At 39.4% G+C, this 20,487-nt stretch overlaps 2 protein-coding genes and 1 long non-coding RNA gene across 10 annotated transcripts in view; 1 reads left to right on the forward strand and 2 right to left on the reverse strand.

Moving 5' to 3' along the window:
* The window catches only part of lztfl1 (leucine zipper transcription factor-like 1), a 6,179-nt gene extending 2,140 nt beyond the window's left edge, over positions 1-4,039 (reverse strand). For both annotated transcript variants that reach the window (XM_032503505.1, XM_032503504.1), the window contains exons 1-6: positions 3,728-4,039; positions 3,309-3,433; positions 2,966-3,160; positions 686-740; positions 191-265; positions 20-85 (exon numbers count right to left, since the gene is read on the reverse strand). In XM_032503505.1, coding sequence (XP_032359396.1) covers positions 20-85; positions 191-265; positions 686-740; positions 2,966-3,160; positions 3,309-3,433; positions 3,728-3,730 — 519 coding nt within the window. In that variant the 5' untranslated portion in view covers positions 3,731-4,039. The remainder of the gene's footprint in view (positions 1-19; positions 86-190; positions 266-685; positions 741-2,965; positions 3,161-3,308; positions 3,434-3,727) is intronic.
* Positions 4,040-5,376: 1,337 nt separating this feature from the next.
* The window catches only part of dnajc13 (DnaJ heat shock protein family (Hsp40) member C13), a 33,707-nt gene continuing 18,596 nt past the window's right edge, over positions 5,377-20,487 (forward strand). For 5 of the 7 annotated variants that reach the window (XM_032503500.1, XM_032503497.1, XM_032503498.1 and 2 more), the window contains exons 1-10: positions 5,377-5,395; positions 9,671-9,751; positions 15,428-15,503; positions 16,172-16,321; positions 17,302-17,343; positions 17,437-17,637; positions 17,722-17,928; positions 18,806-18,901; positions 19,150-19,241; positions 19,456-19,622. In XM_032503500.1, coding sequence (XP_032359391.1) covers positions 9,684-9,751; positions 15,428-15,503; positions 16,172-16,321; positions 17,302-17,343; positions 17,437-17,637; positions 17,722-17,928; positions 18,806-18,901; positions 19,150-19,241; positions 19,456-19,622 — 1,099 coding nt within the window. In that variant the 5' untranslated portion in view covers positions 5,377-5,395; positions 9,671-9,683. Of the gene's footprint in view, positions 5,396-6,419; positions 6,624-9,670; positions 9,752-15,427; positions 15,504-16,171; positions 16,322-17,301; positions 17,344-17,436; positions 17,638-17,721; positions 17,929-18,805; positions 18,902-19,149; positions 19,242-19,455; positions 19,623-20,487 lie in introns of those variants that run through there. The other 2 variants (XM_032503499.1, XM_032503495.1) reach the window with 2 other exon arrangements.
* On the reverse strand, positions 8,231-14,528 carry LOC116672003 (uncharacterized). The gene is made up of 3 exons (XR_004327441.1): positions 14,378-14,528; positions 13,816-13,821; positions 8,231-8,241 (listed from the first exon to the last, which is right to left on the reverse strand). It is a non-coding gene; the product is annotated as an uncharacterized LOC116672003 (long non-coding RNA).

Genomic DNA, 20,487 nt, shown 5'->3' on the forward strand with positions numbered 1-20,487 from the left:
AAAAAAAAAAAAGTTATACCTGGGATTCTAAAGTCCGCAGCCTGGACTTCAGTTTATCATTTTCCTCTTGTAGTCTCGCTATCTCCTGGAGAAATATTTAAGACTGGTGTGAATTAGTGTATAAATACATGAGGGCACAACTTTCTATAATTTGTATACAGTATGTAATTGATGCACTATATTTCTTCACCTTGTTAAGAAGTTCAGCCACCCCACCTTCATTCAGTGGTGCTAGTAGCTTGGGTTTGCTTGTTTCCTGGTTTATCTGGGAATAAAGTAAACACTTTAGACAGAACAGTTGTTATTTCTTGATCTAAAAACATTTGGCGATACTGTACCTTTCTATTACTGTACGAGATGTAACAGTAAAAATAACACATATCTGGTTTGCTTTTCTTAGAAATGTGAAGGTGACAAGTTTATTTTTCTTTGAAAGTGTGCCAGTAAGTCACAGGTCAATCAGTGATGTGTGACTTCTAAACTGCATGACTTAGTTTGAAGGGCAAGCTGCATGAAATATTAAAGGACTTAAAAGTGTGCAGGAAAATTGCACTGCTCTCTAGCTACTGAATTCCACATGGGTGTAAATATCCTTTAAAGCCGATGATTAATAATGATTAATGACAGCAATATTGATGTTTCTGTTTGGATCTCTACATGTGATAGAGTGGCACGTTACACTCACCTTAGCAGTTTTAAAGTCAGTCTTCTCAAATTCAGCCACTTGTTCTAACAGCTCCCTATATGGGTAGAGAAGAGCAAAGAATTGGATGGTGGAATAATAAAGAACATGACAGAGAAAGGAATACAAAAAGCTTGAAATCTAATCAAATATGATCCATACATTTTAAGAATAAATGGAACCTTTGTCTATAAAATAAGAAAAATCTAATCTAAACCTGTTGCCATGTATTGTACACTTTCTTCACACAGCTGTCAGCTTGACATTACAGTACTCTATTTTGTGGTTACGTATTTTTGGTAAGGAAAATGAACACCCTTGTTCTTGATGGCAGTTTAGCACTTATGCTATAAGATAATGCTTGTGGCAAACGGAACAGCTCTCTGAAAAGCTTAAATGTGGTTTTTAAAACGCAGTTAAACACACGTAGACTGTGACATGGGGCGTATTCTTTGCTTTAGACACTGTATCAGTCACGTAGGGCTGAGCCCTGTAAAACACATTACAAACAAAAGAACTTTTCCAAAACATGCTCAGTGTTCTAACAAGGTGAAAGGTTACAGAGGTCAGAAGTTGTGTAAAGTTCACCTGAATATCACAGAAGTACATTCAAACCTGTGTACATGCACTGTGGAGCTTTACAATCATAATGAGTTTATAACATGTTAAGAACAGTCAGCTGCAGATGTTCAAATTTGATGAGCCTTTGCTGCAACACTAAAGATCAGAACATATAATGTATAGGCAGTCAACACGGAAAAGCCTTGCTTCCTTGATCTCACTTGCCAAAAGAGCAACAGGATGACGTTTGCTTTGAGCTTTTGTTTAACGTTCATAACTGTACACCAAAATCCAACATTTTGAGCAACTGCCATTGATATTCTTTCATTTCAGAACAGATTCCTCTTAATTGCAACACTGCGCATTATTGTTAATCTATTTAACAACCTATATGCTCTAAGACCTGACTTTATTTATACCAAAAGCCTTAGTATATCCGTTGCCAAAATGTCAAAAGTGCAAAGTATATTCTGACAACAGTTCAGATGCAATTTATCTCCATTACTGGTATCACATGTACATGCCTACATTGCTCAGGCTTGCTATATGAATTAAACACACTAAGGTACTCTTGGCATGCTTGCTTAGTAACAACAGCAAGAAGTGCCTTTTAGGTAATTCTGCTCTACTGTTTAAACTTTTTATCCCATGTGGCCACAAACTTTGTGTGACTTCACCACTTTAAAAGTATGCATTTATGAAACATGAGTTGTTAATAATTATTGACGGTGAAACAAATATATATACTATATGTATTCACTTTATTTTAAAAAACAGTAGTACATTTTTAAACTATTGTTAATGTGTAACAATACGTATTTGCACATTTAATTTTGCCAAATGTAAGGATTAAAGAGTTAGTTCACAAAAAATAAAAAAGACACGTTTTTTTTAACACTAGTGGTAACAAGCAATGCAAAACGTTTTACTTTTAGTTGGAAAGCTTTAAGACTTCTGCAATTGGAAATATTGAGAGGCTGGAAGACACCAAAGGTTTATTTGAACAATTTGATTCTGGGTTGTAGCTCTTTACTGCTTTCATCAACATGCACAGCTCTACTCACCTCTGTTGGATTGGACTGGTGACAGAAGTCTCAAAATATGATAATAATTATATTTTTTTTGTAATTTGGGTGAACTGACCTTAAAATGTAGTGAGAAAGTGGCTAACCTATTGTCACTGCACAAAGGAAACCATTGTAATTCAAATAGAGTATGCAAGCATGTGGCTTGGAAATGACCTTTTTGCCAGGCATATACTGTAACATGCACGAGATCTATACCTAAACAGTATGAGGAAGTGGTTTAAAGTGGAGGAGTTTTTTTTTTAAAACATGAAGGTGTATTGTATGTTTAGAGTCCTAGGTCATGTCCTACTTTAGTGTGGCACTCTGTTTGACCTTAAACTGTCACACCATTTTAAATCATTTTAATTTGAAAACGTTTTTACAAGAGATTTCATAAGATTTTGTGAGTTAGTTTTAGATTTCTGATGCATACAAGAACCATTTCTTGTGCACAAAAGTAAAACAGGGTATACATTTGTGCACAATAAATAATAAATATTATCTTTTAGGACTAGGAGACGTTGTATAAATTTGGAATAAGAACATGAAATGTCTTGTATGAGCAAATCTGACTTTGTAACCTTTTGTCAAATGTTTGCTGGGTGTTTTTAGTCTATTATCTAAGCCTGAATGTGCTTCCTTCCTCAATGCTCACCTGTTCTCCAGCTCTGAGATATCACTCTGCAGTCGAAGGTAAAACTTCTCAGCCTGAGAGAAGAGTTGCCTGAGCAGCAGCACATTGGTGTGGGCTGTGTTGATCAGCTCCATCTCCACCTCCCCACGCACCACGGCCTGCAGCCCGTCCAGCATCTCCTTCACTTCGTCCACTGTGAAGGTTTCCTCCACCAGCCTTCAGAGATAAACATAAGTGCACACAGGCATTAACATTACATTTATATCTGAACTGAAGAGCACTTGGGTTGTTGTATCGTACATTTGTTATATAGTTGCATTTCCATACAAACAAAGATACCAAAAACTTAAGTATGATCAGTCACCTGCTATCTTTGAGTTCTTCAAAGCATGAGTCAATAGTCTTTAGTCTCAGGACCATCTTTGAACGTGCAAATCGCATGTAATTGATGACTTCATTCTGATGGTGTTCATTAAACTCAAATTCAGCCTACATGGAGACAAAAAGAGACAAACTAGTAAAGAGACTGTTACCAAAGATGAAAGATGGACAGGGAAAGAGATAAGCTGTAATGGAAACCACAACTAGCTTATAAGCTAACCTAAAGAAGATTGCCCCTGCTAATATGTGACGGCCTATTCACATGAGCTTGCACATACAACGCTCTATCTATGGGGATGCTTGCTAACTGTCTACCCGTCTTTGAATCAAATGCGAGAAGATTAGTAAAAGCAAACAGTTGGCCTGGCTACTCATAAACAGCAAATGGTCGCAGCTACTTACCATGGTGGCTGTGCAGCTAACGTCAACGTTACTAAGTTAGCTAGCTTGTAGACTGATATGATCCAAAAGAAAATTGGGTGGCCTCTAATTTAGGCCACGTAGCGAACACACGAGAAGGTAATAGTAATATGCTGGATTCTAAGTTTCTAGTAAACTATATTAGACATATATTTCAACTCGGTGAAGGGGTTAATGGGGGTTATATCAAAGCTATAAGATTATCCGGCAGATTGGCTAGCTTAGCTATCCAGCTAGCTAGTGTTTGCCTTCAGAATGCCTTGGTAACGGTGAATAGCGTCATTGCCTTGGTTACTAGAGGTGCGTTCAGCTGCGCTACGTACAACGTGTAACCGTGATATGGTTTAGGACTATTAAAATATAACATATCTTAATGCAACTACACTGTCGTTATCGCCAAATTGCATATACATACATACAGACACTTAATTGTTACTAAATACGTTAAGAAATTATTTACAATGCAAATATATATTTATTTTATATTTATATACTTGAATTTATTTAAATAAATATTTATTTAATTGAATATCCTGCCATATATAGTACAAGGAGGGCAACTTTAAACTTAGCAATATCAAATCCAGAGGTCCTGTAAATATCCGCCAACATGTTTTCTAACGAAAATGATTGTCCAAAAGCATCTACAGTTCGTCTCTCTGAAAGGGGTTATTAAAAGATGCATTTATATTTTTTGTCAAAACATGATGACCACCAGGTCCAACTAGTTCGTCATTCATTGCTATGGATGTTATCAATGATCTGACAGGTTATAAGCACAAGAAGGTTGAGATAATTTGACTTAAATGTACAAGATGAATATTGTGTCAACAAACTGGCAATTGGGCCCGTTTGTCAATGTAAATTATTAAGCAGTAGATGGCAGTATTGAGCTAGAATTGTGAGAGGGCTGTGAGAAGATTTAGGCCTCTGCTCCTCATCAGCAGTTCACACTGAGAGAATCTACACTCCCACATATGCCTTTTTCTGTGACACATAAGTGTATATCACATGCCCTAGTGTGAATTAAAAGTTTCATAATAAAACTTTAGATTGAGATCTCAACAGTTCAAGCTACTGGTCAAAACAAGTTTGCATTTGACACTGACTGCCCCATTTTTGACTTTGTCACGTAAAACCACTGCCAGTCTGTTTTGAAGCAGGCTATACTGTTTTTCTTTTGTATCTTCAAACATTTTCCACATCCATATTACTCTAAATTCCTGGTGCAGTTTGGTAAACTAGGCATGTGACTTATTTGCATATTTACAACACAATTACCCAGCTATTAGTATTCTGTTAATGCATGTTTCTATTGATTAACTGATGGGTCTCATTATGGCTGCTTCTCCATCAGTTAAACTAATTTGACTCCATGTGATCCAAATAAAAACTTGAGAGATTTAGTTGCACTGTCTACTTGTAATATGTCACTGAAGCCAAAAGGACATCCCTATCCATTTAGTGAAACTTTTCTTCCTTATGTCTCTCTTGCTGTGATTAAATTAGACTAACAGGCAGCACATGGTTGTTCACCTAATCAGATGCCTCAAAATGTGATCACTTGGTGCTCCCAGTACCGCTCAAATTCACTGTGCGACATCAGTCAGCCACACAGACCAAGATGTTTCCCCTTTACCTTCAATCGCGGTGAGTCACTTATCATTTGAAATAGGTACTCTCTGGAGGGTTACAAATTATAGATTACTTTCCCCAGTTTTTGTTTAAGTCCCATTTGTTGGTGCTGCTTTTTTTCTTTTTTTACTGTGGTCATAGTGATTACTTTCATTATTCACATAGCTCTTGTGTGGAACCAAAATTAGTGAGTGTTGATCTGCAGCTGGTCTATGAACTATACTTTTGCAGACTGTCAAAGATAAGATATTAGATTGTAGAAGAATGTAGGTCATTGCAACAGCAGAAGTATGCAAAGAAACCAATCGAATGAGAGCATAACCATTTAATATGTAATAAACAATAAAGCAATGACAAGTATGAAGGATAGGACAAAATACAAACATCCATATTTGACACATGTTGCTGTATGGTGAACCTCAGGAAATACATTTGCAAAGGGGATGGTGGTGACTTTGATGGCACAAATTTGTGTATGTGCCTGTATGTGTGTATGTGTGGCCATTTTGTGTTCTCAATCTTCATATTAGCTAAACTGGTGTAAACTGCTTCTAATAGCAGTGGTGTTGCTGCATTTGTGTCCATAGAGGGCACAATAATATTAGTTTAATATTTTATATGTTTACCTTTTTATCCAGCAGGCTACTGCTGCCTGGAAGAATAAAAAGAAAAACAACAAATACTAGGTGGAATTGGCATTCAAGTGGTTTTTACAATCTTCTATAGCTATCAAGATGCAAAATATGTAGATGTGTAGGCGTACATGTAGAAATAGTGTAATTCGAACAAAATCGAACCAGTGAGTCTTTTTAAACTGTCGCTTATTCACTCTTTAGTTTTGTGAGCACAAATGGAAACTAAAGATTCTACTAGATGACCCAGTCAGCACCAGCCTAGCACTAGCCCCGCACAAAAAAACTGTTTCTAGGTCAGTTTCGGCTATATGTATCAATACAAACACTGAAGGAAATTAAGAAGAACAGATCTCGGGTCGGCATCTCGATAATTCAGGGTCCCGACAAACCAATCAGCTGACAGCCGCATGACAGGCGGGCCTCACGCGTGCGCAGTAGCTCACTTTTGGTATCAGGAATATGGCAGCGTCCTGAGCCCTACTGGGGGGAATACGGCGTAACCGTGCACCTACAGCATCAGAGTGCGAAAACGGAGAAGCACCGGTCGCAATCAGGAGGGTGGGGGGCTGAGGGACGGCTACGATTAATACCCGTTAGCGATTTTACAGGTAAATGTACCCGCTACCACCTGCCACTGTCTTCAAGCCATCTTCTCCATGTTTGCTTGGTTGAACCCCGCTGCTAATGCGACTAGCTAGCTCTGCTGCAAAACCTGTGTGAGTGATGAGCTAGTTAGCCGCTAGCTCGTGGCTAACCCAACATTAGCCTGCCACAGCCCCTCTTTTGCATTTGGCAAACAAACGCTGAGAAAATTAAACTCTGAACTATTTGTTATTTTAGTTAGAAGGAGCAGCAGTGTCGACATGGTTGAAACGGTGCTGTTTTTTTAGCCAGACAATTGTAGGCCCGCTGCAATGAAGCAGAGTTTGGCTAAGCGCTTGAGATGCAGGTAACGTTATTGCTGCATGTCATGGATTTACTTGACAGGTCGGGACCCAGCGCACATCCTTGTAATGGATTTATAGAATCGCTCTTAGCCATTTTAACGCATTTTATGTAATTTCTAGCTTACAGCCGTACATAAAATGTTGCAAGCAAGTGGTTCATTGAATTCTTAGAGAGCCACTAAGATAAAGTAGTACTTGACCGTTAAGTTCCCGTCTTGGCAGAGAGATTGCTTCACGTAATTGGCAAATAAAGAGAGGTCATTGCAACACATCTTAAAACCACATAGCAGACACTAGCATGATATTGCCGTTATGTCCCTGGCTATGGCAAAGCTCCTAATAATATTTTCAGATTCATATGCGATTCTGAAGGCCCAGATGCCCCCTGTACTGTAGAAGTATTTTTTTATTGCTTTATAATGCTCAGTTATTGTTATATACTATTATTTCAGGTATGGTCATACCTTTATGTTCAACATAATTTTAAAAGGAGGTGTAAAAAAAAATGGTTATGGCCATTAAACCATATAATGATGTAATTGCAGATGATCGTTTGACCCTTGTACCCACACTGATGCTGAAGTTTTCATATTCTTTATATTGTGCATTTTAAAAGAAAACCGGTGATCCAATTTTTTTTCCCAAACAGCTGGGAGAGACAGGGTAGAAAGCAGACTTCAATAGACAGCAAAAGAGCTGTCTACACAATTTGACATGTCAATTGTTATGTCACTTACAGTATAACTGTGGCTTGGTCTGGCTAGTCAGGAATATGGTTGAAAGTTTGTTTCAGTTGTTAAGATGGGTCCCATTTAGAGGTGTAATACAATCCTATTAGCAGTGCTACTAGGTTGAAGAAAGCAAATATACATTGTGGGATTTTACCAGATTAATAGAATAGATTTTTGTAATTCATTTTATTTCTATGGATTGTACTGATGGTCACAGCTAGGTTAGCAATCACCAAATGCTGTGCTTGTTAAAGTTTCTAAAAAGTTGTGTAACCTGTCGAGAACAAGTTGTAATGTAAATGTGCTTTGCTTTAGGACTGTTTCCATTCATATTTACTTCTCAATCCTCCTATTTACTCTTCTTTCGTTTTCAGTCAAGGATATCCCATGAATAATTTGCTAATGATCTGCAATACAGGCAGGAAGAGGTCGGTGGGGTAATCACATGATCCAATCCTTCACTCTGCCTTTTTTTAAACTCATCACAACCCTCTCAACCCTGTAATATAATAAAAACTGCACTGCCCTCTGCAGCAGCAAAGAGCACACTGTGCACTGCTTGCTGCTAACATCCCCCCCCCCCCCCCCCCCCCCGCTTTGGATTAGACTAATTATGCAGCACCATAAATGCTTGTTTAAGAGAAGAAGAAAAAAAAACAGTTGATGAAAAACGTGGCTCCTGACTGTTCCTTGCGCCTTTGATTCTCCAGCACAGGCATCAATTATTGAGGCGGCGGCACGGGCTAATGTCTTAAGATTCTCGTCCATTGTCTGGGCCCCTGAATGAAAGTTGTATTTTTCGTCATGCCCTCAGTGAATAGTGGATTCCATCATTTTGGGGGCTATTTTGCTTTCCGCTCTTTCAGCTGCACACTGAAATGGAGAGGAAGGAACACTGGAGTCAGATATTTCCAGGATCCTGGCACAATGCTGACACAGGTTCCCCTTGTTACATTGCAACCGCCAGCAACTTACTGCACTGAGGATAGGAGAGGCAGTTATTCCCTCAATTTGCTCTATTCTGCTCTGTTGACTGCTTCGTCTTTCATTTATAATGTCTTTAATTTGTTTGAAAAAATCTGTCACAGAACATCACTCTTAATCATCTCACTGACGCTTTGTGGTTTGTCCTAGTTGGAACAGGAAACTTTGGATTTAGTGGCAAAAATGTGGATCCTTGTTAATCTGTAATTTTTATTCAAATACTGCAATGGGTTAAAACACTAAGACATGGCCGAACCCCTGTTTGTCAGTAGTGATAGAAAGGCCACACTGGCATTGCACCAGACTTTATTGACAGATGCTCAGCTGGTGCACTGTTTTCAGACTGGAATGAAAGACCTTTTCTTTCCTCTCTGTTTTGCTGAGCAGCTTGTATCCCAGTTGTTGTTGCGTTACATTTGCATCTTTACAAAGTGAGTTTGTGAAAATGCACACATAGAGGACAGAGTGAGGATGTCAAAGAGTGATTTATAATGCAGAAGTCATGTGCTACCACATGCATTGATGCTACGGTTCATAGCTGAGCTAATAACGATGAAGAATCAGCCAGTCGTGGAGCGATGGACCGCTCATGTAATACTCTGTCGTTATAATCACTGTTTACTCTGTATTAGTTCTGTAGCCGAGGGAGCGTCTGGTGAGAGTCTCTCCCTTCAAGCTGTAAAATGTTGAGTGACTGTGTAAAGTGTGTGTTGCAGTATGTTGGAATGCGTACTATATAAACTTGATGTAGTAATGACTTGTGAAGGTACACCGTATGTGGTGACTTCTTATAGAGCTGACATTAACTAAGACATGAGAACCATTTATCATTTCCCCCCGCTGCTGTGTGAATAAAAATATAACTCTTTCTCTCAATTAATGTTCAAATATACATACTTCACCTATTTATTTTCTGAACCCTTTTCTGCGGTAAAAATGTAAAAAGAGTTGTTTTTTCATTCTAGTCACAATAACTTTTGTTCTGTTTTGTAGGTCCTGTGAAAAGATGAATGTCGTCAAAGAAAACAAAGACCTGGCCTGTTTCTACACCACCAAACACTCCTGGAGGGGAAAGTAAGCCACACAACTCCACCTCCAAATCTTCCTTGCTTTGGTTTACAAGGCAACATTAACCTAAACCCTTCCCTTCACCCCTTGTAAAGACAGTTTGGGAAAATGATTTAAAAAAGGCTGACTCAGTATTTCTATTGTGTTGACTTCCTGATCTTAACCAGGGATAGGAGGTCTTCACACCACTGTCAGCAGTCACTCATCCACACTTATGTTTTGTCATATTGACCATATTATAACATTTTGAGGTATTGACACAAATAGATTTGAAATGGTGGAATACATTACAGGACAATAAGGCCTAAAGTATATACCTAATACCTAAAGCTAGATGGGACTTGATGTAGATTCTGGTGGCCCTGATGGACAGGTTTTAGTAGGGCTGGGCAATATATCGATATTACATTGATATCGTCATATGAGACTAGATATTGTTTTAGATTTTGGATATCGTAATATTGTGATATGACATAAGTGTTGTCTTTTCCTGGTTTTATAGGCTGCATTACAGTAAAGTGATGCACTTTTCTGAAATTACCAGACTGTTCTAGCTGTTCTATTTTTTGCCTTTTCCCCACTTAGACATTATGTTCACATTACTGATGATTATTTATCTAAAATCTAAGTGTGAAGATATTTTGTTAAGGCACCAATTGTCAACCCAAGAATATCGCCACAATATCGATATTGAGCTATTTGGTCAAGAATTTTGTGATATCTGATTTTGTCCCTATTGCTCAGCCCTTGGTTTTAGTTTGAGCAGTGAGCCAGTGGGATCACATTACCAATACCTGCTTTCTAAATGTCTTTGTTCCATTAAGGCCATTGACTTTGGTAACTTAAGTAGGGCTGCAAAGCATTAGCCATCACCAGAGCTTTATCCTGCTAATGCTTCCTGAAGTGTCCGTCAGATTTGAGTGTCGATGTATGTGTGGTGGACAGTGGAGGCCAACCCCCCCCCCAATTCAGAACGACACGGTGGCGCCATTTTAGATGGTTGTTTTGAAAAGGTTAACACATATCACCTGGGTTGACCCGGGTTTACCATGGACTGCTCACTGAACAGGCATCTCTATTAGGGATGGAAACTTAAATTTATTGATTATAACATTTGAAGGTCATTCAACTGACTCACCAAAGCGAGAGAGATAAAAGCACAGGACTGGGCAGGATGAGGGAGTGGTAGAGACCATGAGAGAACAAGTAAGCAGAGAGAAATAAAAATGAAACCAAACTGTATGCTTCTGTAATGCATTTCTATGATTTCTCAGTGAAGCTTGACCTACAGTTGCAGACACTCTTGAACAAATGCAGACAACTAGAAATTAGCTTTTGACAGCAGTGTATGAATGGGTCATACACAGTTCGGTAGGTCTTTGTCATCTGCCCGTCTGCTGTATGAAAAGGTTGCAACTCACACAGAGCTTTAATAGGACAACAGAAAGAGAAAGCGCTGTCATGTCAGGATATCCTTTTCTTTCATCATTCTTCATACCAACCGCAGATATTGTGTGCTACATTTGTCTTCAGTTGGTAGTGAATCACAAAAACTAATCGTCCAGTCCGTAACATAAAAACATAGCATTCACTGTATTGTATTTGATACAAATGCATTGTATTTTTTCTGCCAGAGTGATATATTTGAAAAAAAAGTATTATAAGTATTATTATTATAGTGTTATCCAAAGCCAAATGTACCAGGTTTAATTAAGCACAGCCTCAGATAGAGGCCACAGGATCATGTCAGACTTAAACAGGTTCATGTTCACAGATGAAAAGAGTACAGCTCTTCACTGTGAATACAGAGCATGTTTCCATAAGTAAACTTTAATTAGACTCATCTACAATTAGCATGCTTCTTTTGGCCATGTATAAAAAGGAATTTTGTTCTTTTACCCTTAGATCCTGCCCCAGACACTTTTCTACAATAGTTAAAATTACAACAGATCTTCACTGCTGTAGTTTTGCTTTACTGCAGCAGCATTTTTCCTCCATATGAGCTGGTGTTCATGTTTAATTCAAGTCTTTTGACTCAAGCTTGTAGAGAATATTAGATTTGTGTTGCGTGTGCGTGTCTTAATGAAGGGCATTTTCATGATTTTAGATTTTTGTCTTAGCTGTGTCATTTAGGTTTTCAAGCACAACACTTCTCTACACTTTTTCAGAGCATGACAATGCAAATCAGAATCTTCTTTGAATATTTTTCTAATGCCATTTCTTGCCACTTTGTGGTGTTCCTCAACAATAAGGACACTACAGATGCTCAAGCTATATTTTTAATTTGCCGTTTTACATACCTGTAAAAACGATGGGCTGTAACATGGTCTTATATATTTTCAGTTGTTCCCATCATGCCACTCTTTGCATCTCTGAAGTCTAGTGTTTGTTGAGTCTTGTACGGGCAGATTATTTTGTGTTGTTCAAGCTTTTTATGCAGTCAAACAAATCATTAGCTCAGTGTTCTTTTGTTAGAAATTTGGTTTGATTTAAAGAGGAGAGGCAGTGGTTAAGTGGAATTAGTTGGATATAGGAAGTTGCTCAATGGGTAGATTATGAAACCCTTGAAGTGGAAGGAAAAGCTGTAAAGACAGTCTGTACAGTACAACTGAATGAATAGAAATCTTCAACTTATCACAAACTATATCTGTGGTGTGAATTGTACTTGTAAAGCTTTTTTTTTTAAACTCTTTTCTTCATTTATTTCCTTTATGGAAGAGCTAAAAGACCTTTCCACTGTTTCCACCATCACTTTTGAGCATTGTTCAAGGCATACAGTGCCGGAGTAATTAACAGTTTTGGAAATGCTTTTCTAAAATGACGACAGTTATTTTTTTTCATCCATTCCAATCCTGTATTAAAATCACCATCATGTCTGCTCTTCCTTTACCTCAAACAAACTAAATAATCTAAGCAGACATGGTGCTTGCCTAGTGTAGTATCAAGTCTTTACTTAATTGATTTTCAAATTTTTGTATGAATGAAAATTACAACCATAGAAGCATGAGTTGTAAAATTGTCAGCAGTAAAACCAAGTATTTGTGATTTGTTTTAGCCAAAACACTGGTAAGGTTATTTCAATTCCTAGGGTCTCTAAATATTATAATAAATATACTAATGTACTCTCCCTAATTCACCTTAATCTCATACTACCTTCCTAGTTTCAAGGAAGTCAAATTTCCAAAACATCTACAAAACAAAAAACAGTGTTTTGTATTGTCACAAAGGAATATGTCTGTGAAGGTCACAAAGGAAAAGACGTACAATCAAAATGTAAGTTAAGGGTTGAAGATTGCCTTTGTACCAAGATAGAATTAAGTAGGGGGCGGGGGGTACAGACAATAGATAATTAATAATTAACTAAGGTCAAGACTTGCAGAGAGACAGCACCCTGAGATCAGGACAGAGTTGTGTGTGAGAGTAGAATTAAGTAATTTGTACATATAAAAAGGGCTGTGACATTTGTATGTGAAAAAGGAAGGACTGACTGTAGGATGTGCTTGGACCTAATATTCCACTCCGGCCTTGCCTCAGGCCGCTGCTTGACCTGTCTGTTTATGTTAGTCATGCGCTCTGTATACAAGTCTGAATGCATTATGCGGAAGTAACCTGTGAATTTGACTTCCTTTTTACTCTGCTTTTTGATACAATTAGCCAATAACTTCACCAGAACTCTAAATGTTACCCAGTCATGACGGATGTGCAAGAAATAAAGGTGGCTATTCAGTATGTTCAGTGTGCACGCTAATAGTGCTACGGAGGTGCTAAAAGAACATGTTGTACATGGATGAACATGCATGTATACCAGATACAATTAATAAACACTTACATTTAACACTGACACAAATCTAAAAACCTCACCAAACAGGTTTTTTACACAACCAAAACCCTCAAATGACACTTTTTCATAAAAACAGCAGGCTGAATGCTGGGAATTGGACAGAAATGCCAACTGAAACTGTTGGCAAACCACACAACTATCAAGCACACACAGACGTGCCTGCCTGCCTGCATATATATATATATATATATATACACACACACACACACACACACACATTTGCATGCACATGTCACTCAGCGTAACAAGCAGAAAAATTGGCCAAAATAAATTTTGGACTTCCTGTGTGAGAAAGTCCCACTCTCGGCACACTTCCGATGAAAAGTTGTTTAAAAAATCAAAGAGTGACTCATTGACAAACCGTTAACGTACGATAAATTGTGACCTTTCATTTTAAAGTCACTGAGAGGCTTTGTGGTAAAAACATACAAAGAGGAGAAATTTCTCAAGCAGGAATGGTAATATTAAGAAATCAAAACTGCATTGCTTGAAGGAGCACTATGAGTTCCTGCATGGTCACTTCTGTCAACGTTCCAAGTAAATTCAAAACAGAGCAAGCTCGCCCCTCCCCCCATGTTTCCAGAACTGTCATGACTAAGAGCCGATTTACAGTCGATGCATCGTAGGGTGTGTGCGCCAATGTGACGTCAAAATGACGTAGAGCTCGCTGGCGCCAGGATGTTGAGTGCACGTCCAGAGGGCACCACTCCATTTTCTTTTTTTCAGCGCCGCAAGGAAACAGGAAGCGTGAACGAGGACTCAGAGTGACTGCAAGTCTCTTGTAAACTTACTGGGTTAAGATGAGTTCTTATATGGTGAATGAAAAGCTTGATGTGACAAAGTAGGTCATTGAATCAAATCGAAGCATTGACGGCAATGCTGCTGCCTGTTCTGCCGTTGTTTACCTGTTTCTTCTTCTTCTTCTAGTCCGTAGAAATGGCGATGATGGTGTTGCGACCACTACGCAGAAGCATATTTGCGCAGGCCAGCTAGGCTGCGGCTACTGTAAAGTGCCACTGACTGTCACTAACCTCCACCCCCTCCCCCAACCATATTGTCGGTGATTGGCTGGAGTGTTTTATTTTGATGCCTATCCTGTGCCCCTAGTGTTTGACGTTAACGACCCCTGTGTTGTCTTTCAAGACCGGGGTTTTTCACAGTGTAATCAGGGAGCAGGCAACGGATAAAGGAGATATTCCTATGAATTGAGACAAAAATGAAATTGCGCTGAAACCATGCAGGAACTCATAGTGCACCTTTTAAGCCTGGTATAACATGTCAATACTGAGTGGTGAGAATTAAGGCTGCATGGTAATGACTTTCAATGCAGCTAACTGTCTGGCTATCACAGTTTTGAAAGTGGCAAATAATAAAATGTTCTCATCTTTTCACCCTGTGTGTGTGTGCCTTACCTCAACCATTACCTCATAAAATGTCTGGAAACTGACATGATAAACCTGTATGAGGATGATATTGTCACTTAAACAAGCCCAGTGCTGTCACCTATCCTTGACTCATTAGCTTACAGAGGGCTACAAATGGACCCTTTTCCTCGCACTCCATCCTGCTGATGTAATGGAGCTTTATTTACGTAATGAGATATATTTTGCCAATTGGGAATCTTAAGATCCCAAGTTATCAAGGGTAACTGGATCTGTCAGCTTTTCTTCAGCTAACCCCCACATGTTTGAAGGACCGCCACACATATAGCCTGCTTCCTCATATTCACTGCTAATGTTATGCAACTGCCTGCGACTGCCCGTGCTGTTGTAGTGTTGCTGCCATGGGCGGTTGGTGATGGGTAGGCTGTGTTTCTGACTCATCCCATCTCTGTGTTCCAGGTACAAGCGAGTCTTCTCAGTGGGGACGTATGGCATTACCACTTACAACCCTGCCACGCTAGAAGTAACAAATCAGGTCAGTGTGTATGCAGCCTGTCGCAGAAGAAACTCTGTCATTCTGAGTGTCATTTATTCAGCCTTTTCTCCTCTGTAGCTATCAGTGACTTACAGGTGCTTGTGGCATGTGCTGTTCCTAGTTCTTTGGTGTGCCTAATGAAAATCCATTTGAAGCACATTGCTCATTTGCTGAATGCTGAAACCCAGTCATTTTTACAAGCCTTTTTATGCACATAGAGCATGTCTTTACATTGAATATAACATATAACATGTAATCAAAACCCATTAGACATGAAACCACACCAAGACAATGGCTGAACACGTTATTACACATTGTTGTAACTGTTAATAATATACAGTATTTTTCAGCAGTTATACCTCTTATTCCTCTCTTATAAAGACATAGTTTATATCATTTTGACTGTTTTAATATTTTGTCTTTCATTACCTGTTTATACATTAGCCTCTATTTACAGGTGCCCACAGGAGGAGTTACAATTGTTAACAAATACATTAATAAACACTTTTGTCCGCTTACAGTATAACTACATAATAATGCGTAATACCATTTTATTAAAAGTGTGTGTACTGCTTATAAATGCTAAAAAAGGGGATTTAAAATACCATAAGATCTTTTTTAGTCAATGTTCAAACCGCTCTATGTTGTGTTGCTGTCTATGGTACCAGTGGCCTTATGGGGACATCTGTGGTATCGGTCCTGTTGGAAAAGGTCAGGGAACAGAGTTCAACCTTACATTCCGCAAAGGCAGCGGCAAGAAGTCTGAAACACTCAAGTTCTCAACAGAGCACCGGACAGAGCTACTAACAGAAGCACTGGTGAGGACAAACACTCATCGATTCACCTAATCATTCACAATGACTAAACAGACCTCATGCACATATTTATTTAAAAGATCCCAAAAGTGGTGTTTGATGTGGCTGATTCACACTTTTTAGTTGTGTCATAGCTGCACATTTTGGCAATGCAGTGCTTGCAAATCACAGACCCTTTGACTCACTGTAGGTGCTTATCAGAAACATGAATCGGCAGATAGTTTGTTACTGTGAAGAAATTAACTCATTATGCTGATGTGTTCTAATGGCGAGGAGGTATTTCTCCATAGAACTAATTAAATAGTCTTATAAGGCCGCAATCAGACTGCTGTGTCAGCTGTCCTACAGTTTGGCAAAAAGCAAGCCTTGCCATTCATTTAAAATGGAGTTAGTGTGTTTAGGCTGCTGTAGGAGGGATAACCCAGCAGGCCTGCGGCAAAAAGTAACTATCGACTCAAGTTTTGGAAAAACGCAACCCCAAGTCATGCTGCCATGGCCAATCATGTAACCGACGACCGGTGTGTGAGCTATGGTAGGAGGCGGTGTGAGAAACCCGTACAGTAAACAGGAAACATCACGTCTTTATTGTTGCCACAAGAAAGTTTAAAACACTACGAGCGTAATAAACAAACCACAAGCGCTGAACTGCCCGAGAGTCTTTCGATCTCTCTCTCCTGTGAAACAAAGCTGCCTTTCAGTGCTGTCGGAAACGTTGAAATCTAAAAACAATCTGACGAAAAACAGTGATTGTGAAATATAAAGTCTATGTGTGCTTTGTTGGGGGAGTTAAAGAACACAACAGGACCGCACATAAATGGGCCAATTCATTGACCTTGCCCCCGCCATACCACCCATCACTTTTTTTGTGTGTGAATGCCCCGTAATTCTCCCTAGTGCAAGTGTTACACAGGGATGATTGAACAGCTAGCGGTGTATGTTGGCACTGACTGAAAATATAATTTCCTTATTTTTCTTATTCACAGAGATTCCGAACAGAATTTTCAGAGGGAAAAATAACTGGCAGGGTAAGTTCTGAGATATGTAAATAAAGATTTTCATTTCAGTATATGTTTAACTGTAGTGACATCAAAATGAATGTCTGTGCTGAACCCTTACAGCGTTACAACTGCTACAAGCACCACTGGAGTGACGCACGGAAGCCAGTGAGTTTAGAGGTGACGCCGGGCGGCATCGACCAGATCGACCCGCAAACCAACCGGGTGGTGTGTTCCTACGACTATCGTAATGTAGAGGGCTTCGTCGAGGTCTCTGATTACCAGGGAGGATTCTGCATCCTTTATGGGGGCTTCAGCAGGCTGGTATGCAGTGTGCGTGTGCGCGTGCGCGTGTGCGTGTGTGTGTGTGTGTGTTGTCTTAACATTTCCTATGCTTCTTCCTCTCAGCATCTGTTTGCCTCAGAGCACCGGGATGACATCATCCGCTGCGCCATTGAGCATGCTGGGAACTTCATCGGTATCATGCTACGACTGAGGAAGGAGATGTTGACCTTTGAGGATTTTGTGACTGACAGGTTGGGGAAGTACAGCTCAGACGACAGCATCACTTCACTTGCTGAGTTTGTGGTCCAGAAGATCACCCCTCGACACCCGGTTAGAACACTCTGCTTCTCCTTTCCGTACTCTTTGGTAGGGGTTCTCAAAGTAAGGTCCAGACACCCACCAGGACTCCCTTAGTACAGGGGTCTTCAACGTTTTCCAGGCCAAGGACCCCCAAACTGATGGCGAGATGGAGCGGGGACCCCCTAATTATATATATTGTATAAAATTGTGTTATATCAAACTGGTCCTATAGTGCCATGTGTGCATTGATGACTGAAAGACATCTTCTGCCTCCATTTATCTGTTTACTACAGTGTGTTGAATTCATGTTAATGTGTATTTAAAGACATTTCAATTAGTGGAAAAAATTGCAGGGGGGGGGGGGGAATATAAAAAAAGTCTAATCAACCAAAACTTTCGCGACCCCCATGCAGTACGTCCGCGGACCCCCTAGGGGTCGCGGACCCCCTGTTGAAGACCCCTGCCTTAGTAGATTGTTACTACTTTGGTCTACTTGAAGATACTGCAGCAGTTTACTTTGCTTGTTTGATATGAGACCCTATTTTTGAACACTCAGACAACTTAATTAAATGTTATTAGCACACCCTAAATACTCAACTTAAGTATTAAATGTGTTGCTAGAGTTTGAGCTTTGCACCATGCTCTGGAGCGAATTACTAAAGCAATGCTTTACTGCTTATATAATATGCATGTGTCTTATGGTTATCAACTGATTCTTTGTGACACTCACTATTTTGATGAATTAGATGGTAATTACTGACTTGACGTCACATTTGCCGTCATTAGCCATGCAATCTAAAGATATACACTGTTTCATTGCCTTCGTCTGCTCTCAAGTTGTATTTATTTTTTCCTACATGTTCTATCATTTGTGTAAGCATTATGACTTATCTTTGTCTTTCTCTAGGAGCCTGTTAAGCGTATACTAGCCCTGACAGAGACTTGTCTAGTTGAGAGAGACCCAGCTTCGTACAACATAGTCACCATCAAACCCTTTGGAGAGGTATGCACTTTTGCCAAGTCCTAAAAATTTCAGGCTGAAACATTCACATTTAAAACCGTTTTGTTCTGTCTAGTGGTACTCCTGTAAAGTTAAAAGGTAATCAAACTGCCTGTATTTGTTAAATTATGTATGAAATGCACTACTGCAAGTTAATAGCTTGGATGAAAGTCTGTTTGATATGAGTAAACTCTCCCTTCCCCGTCCCTCCTTTTTTGCTCACTCTTGTCCTCTGTCTCATCTCCCTTCAGGTATTTGCTCTCATCTGTGACGTAGACAACCCTCAGGTGTTTACAGTCGAATTCATCAGAGGCCAGATCCGAAAGTTTTCCTCCACAGAAAGGTACACAGACGTACATGTCTTTATATATGTAGTGACACAACAGGCCCTCTGTGTTTATTACATTTCTTTCTGTACTGTTGATTTCATTTACATAATGAGTAATTTGCTTGTGTGCATGTGTCTGCTGCATAGCCTGTGTGCTCACTGTTCGTCCTCCATAACACCGACCATTCATAATGCATTCACCTGAGTCTGTTTGTATTTGCGTCTGTAGGGACTCCCTGTTAGCCAGCCTACTTGATGGAGTCCGCGCATCAGGCAACAGGGATGTGTGCGTCAAGATGGCTCCCACGCAGCGAGGGCAAAGATGGGGCCTACTGAGCATGCCCGTGGATGAGGAGGTGGAGAGTTTGCATCTTAAATTCCTGGCAGCACCTCCTAGTGAGTTCAAGGCCTTTATCTCATTAAATCTACGAACTTCGGATTTCTTTATATTCAATTCAATTTTCAATTCAATTTTATTTATAGTATCAATTCATAACAAGAGTTATCTCAAGACACTTTACAGATAGAGTAGGTCTAGACCACACTCCAGAATTTACAAGGACCCAACAGTTCTAGTAGTTTTAGTGTATCATATGTTAGAGGTGGTTTAGATTTAGATTTTCATTTTGATGGTTTTGAAAGTAGTATCCACTTTAATACTCTTTCTTAGCCTCACTAGTAGCATGGCTCTGGGATTACAAGGTCAATCGGTTGGTCCAGAATAAAATATATCAACAGCTATGGATGGGAGTGACACTACATTCGGTACAGACATGCGTGGTCCCCAGAGGATGAAGCCTCAATTGTACTTTGGTTGTAGTGCTAATTAGCAAATGATAGCATGCTAACATGATTAATGTAATACCTGCTGCTGCTACCTCATGTTAGCACGGTAAATGTGAGAATGTTAACCTGATAATCTAAGCAAATCAAAGCACCAGTGTGCCTAGCCCAAGTTTGTGCCACTCATATATCACAGTTACATTTGAGTCACGGAGCTAAAAATAAATATGAAAACCCAGAAGATTGTCTAACAACTGTTCTGAAGGTATTTCCAGAATCCACAAAAGACTCCTCTTTCCCATCTGGGTAAATAAATATTCGGTGTGTTTTTTCTTTAGTTTTTGTAAAACGCAAGCAACATATTAATGCGTTATTTTAGGCAGGAGAGCTGGACTAGCTTCCCTCCCATAAGCAGCAGAGCTTTCAGCATCCTGGCCACCATAGCCAGATTTTGGTTGGGTGGTTTTCAAAAAAGAAA

The sequence above is a fragment of the Etheostoma spectabile genome, chromosome 22 (genome assembly GCF_008692095.1).
Source record: "Etheostoma spectabile isolate EspeVRDwgs_2016 chromosome 22, UIUC_Espe_1.0, whole genome shotgun sequence".
Classification (NCBI taxonomy): Eukaryota; Metazoa; Chordata; class Actinopteri; order Perciformes; family Percidae; genus Etheostoma; species Etheostoma spectabile.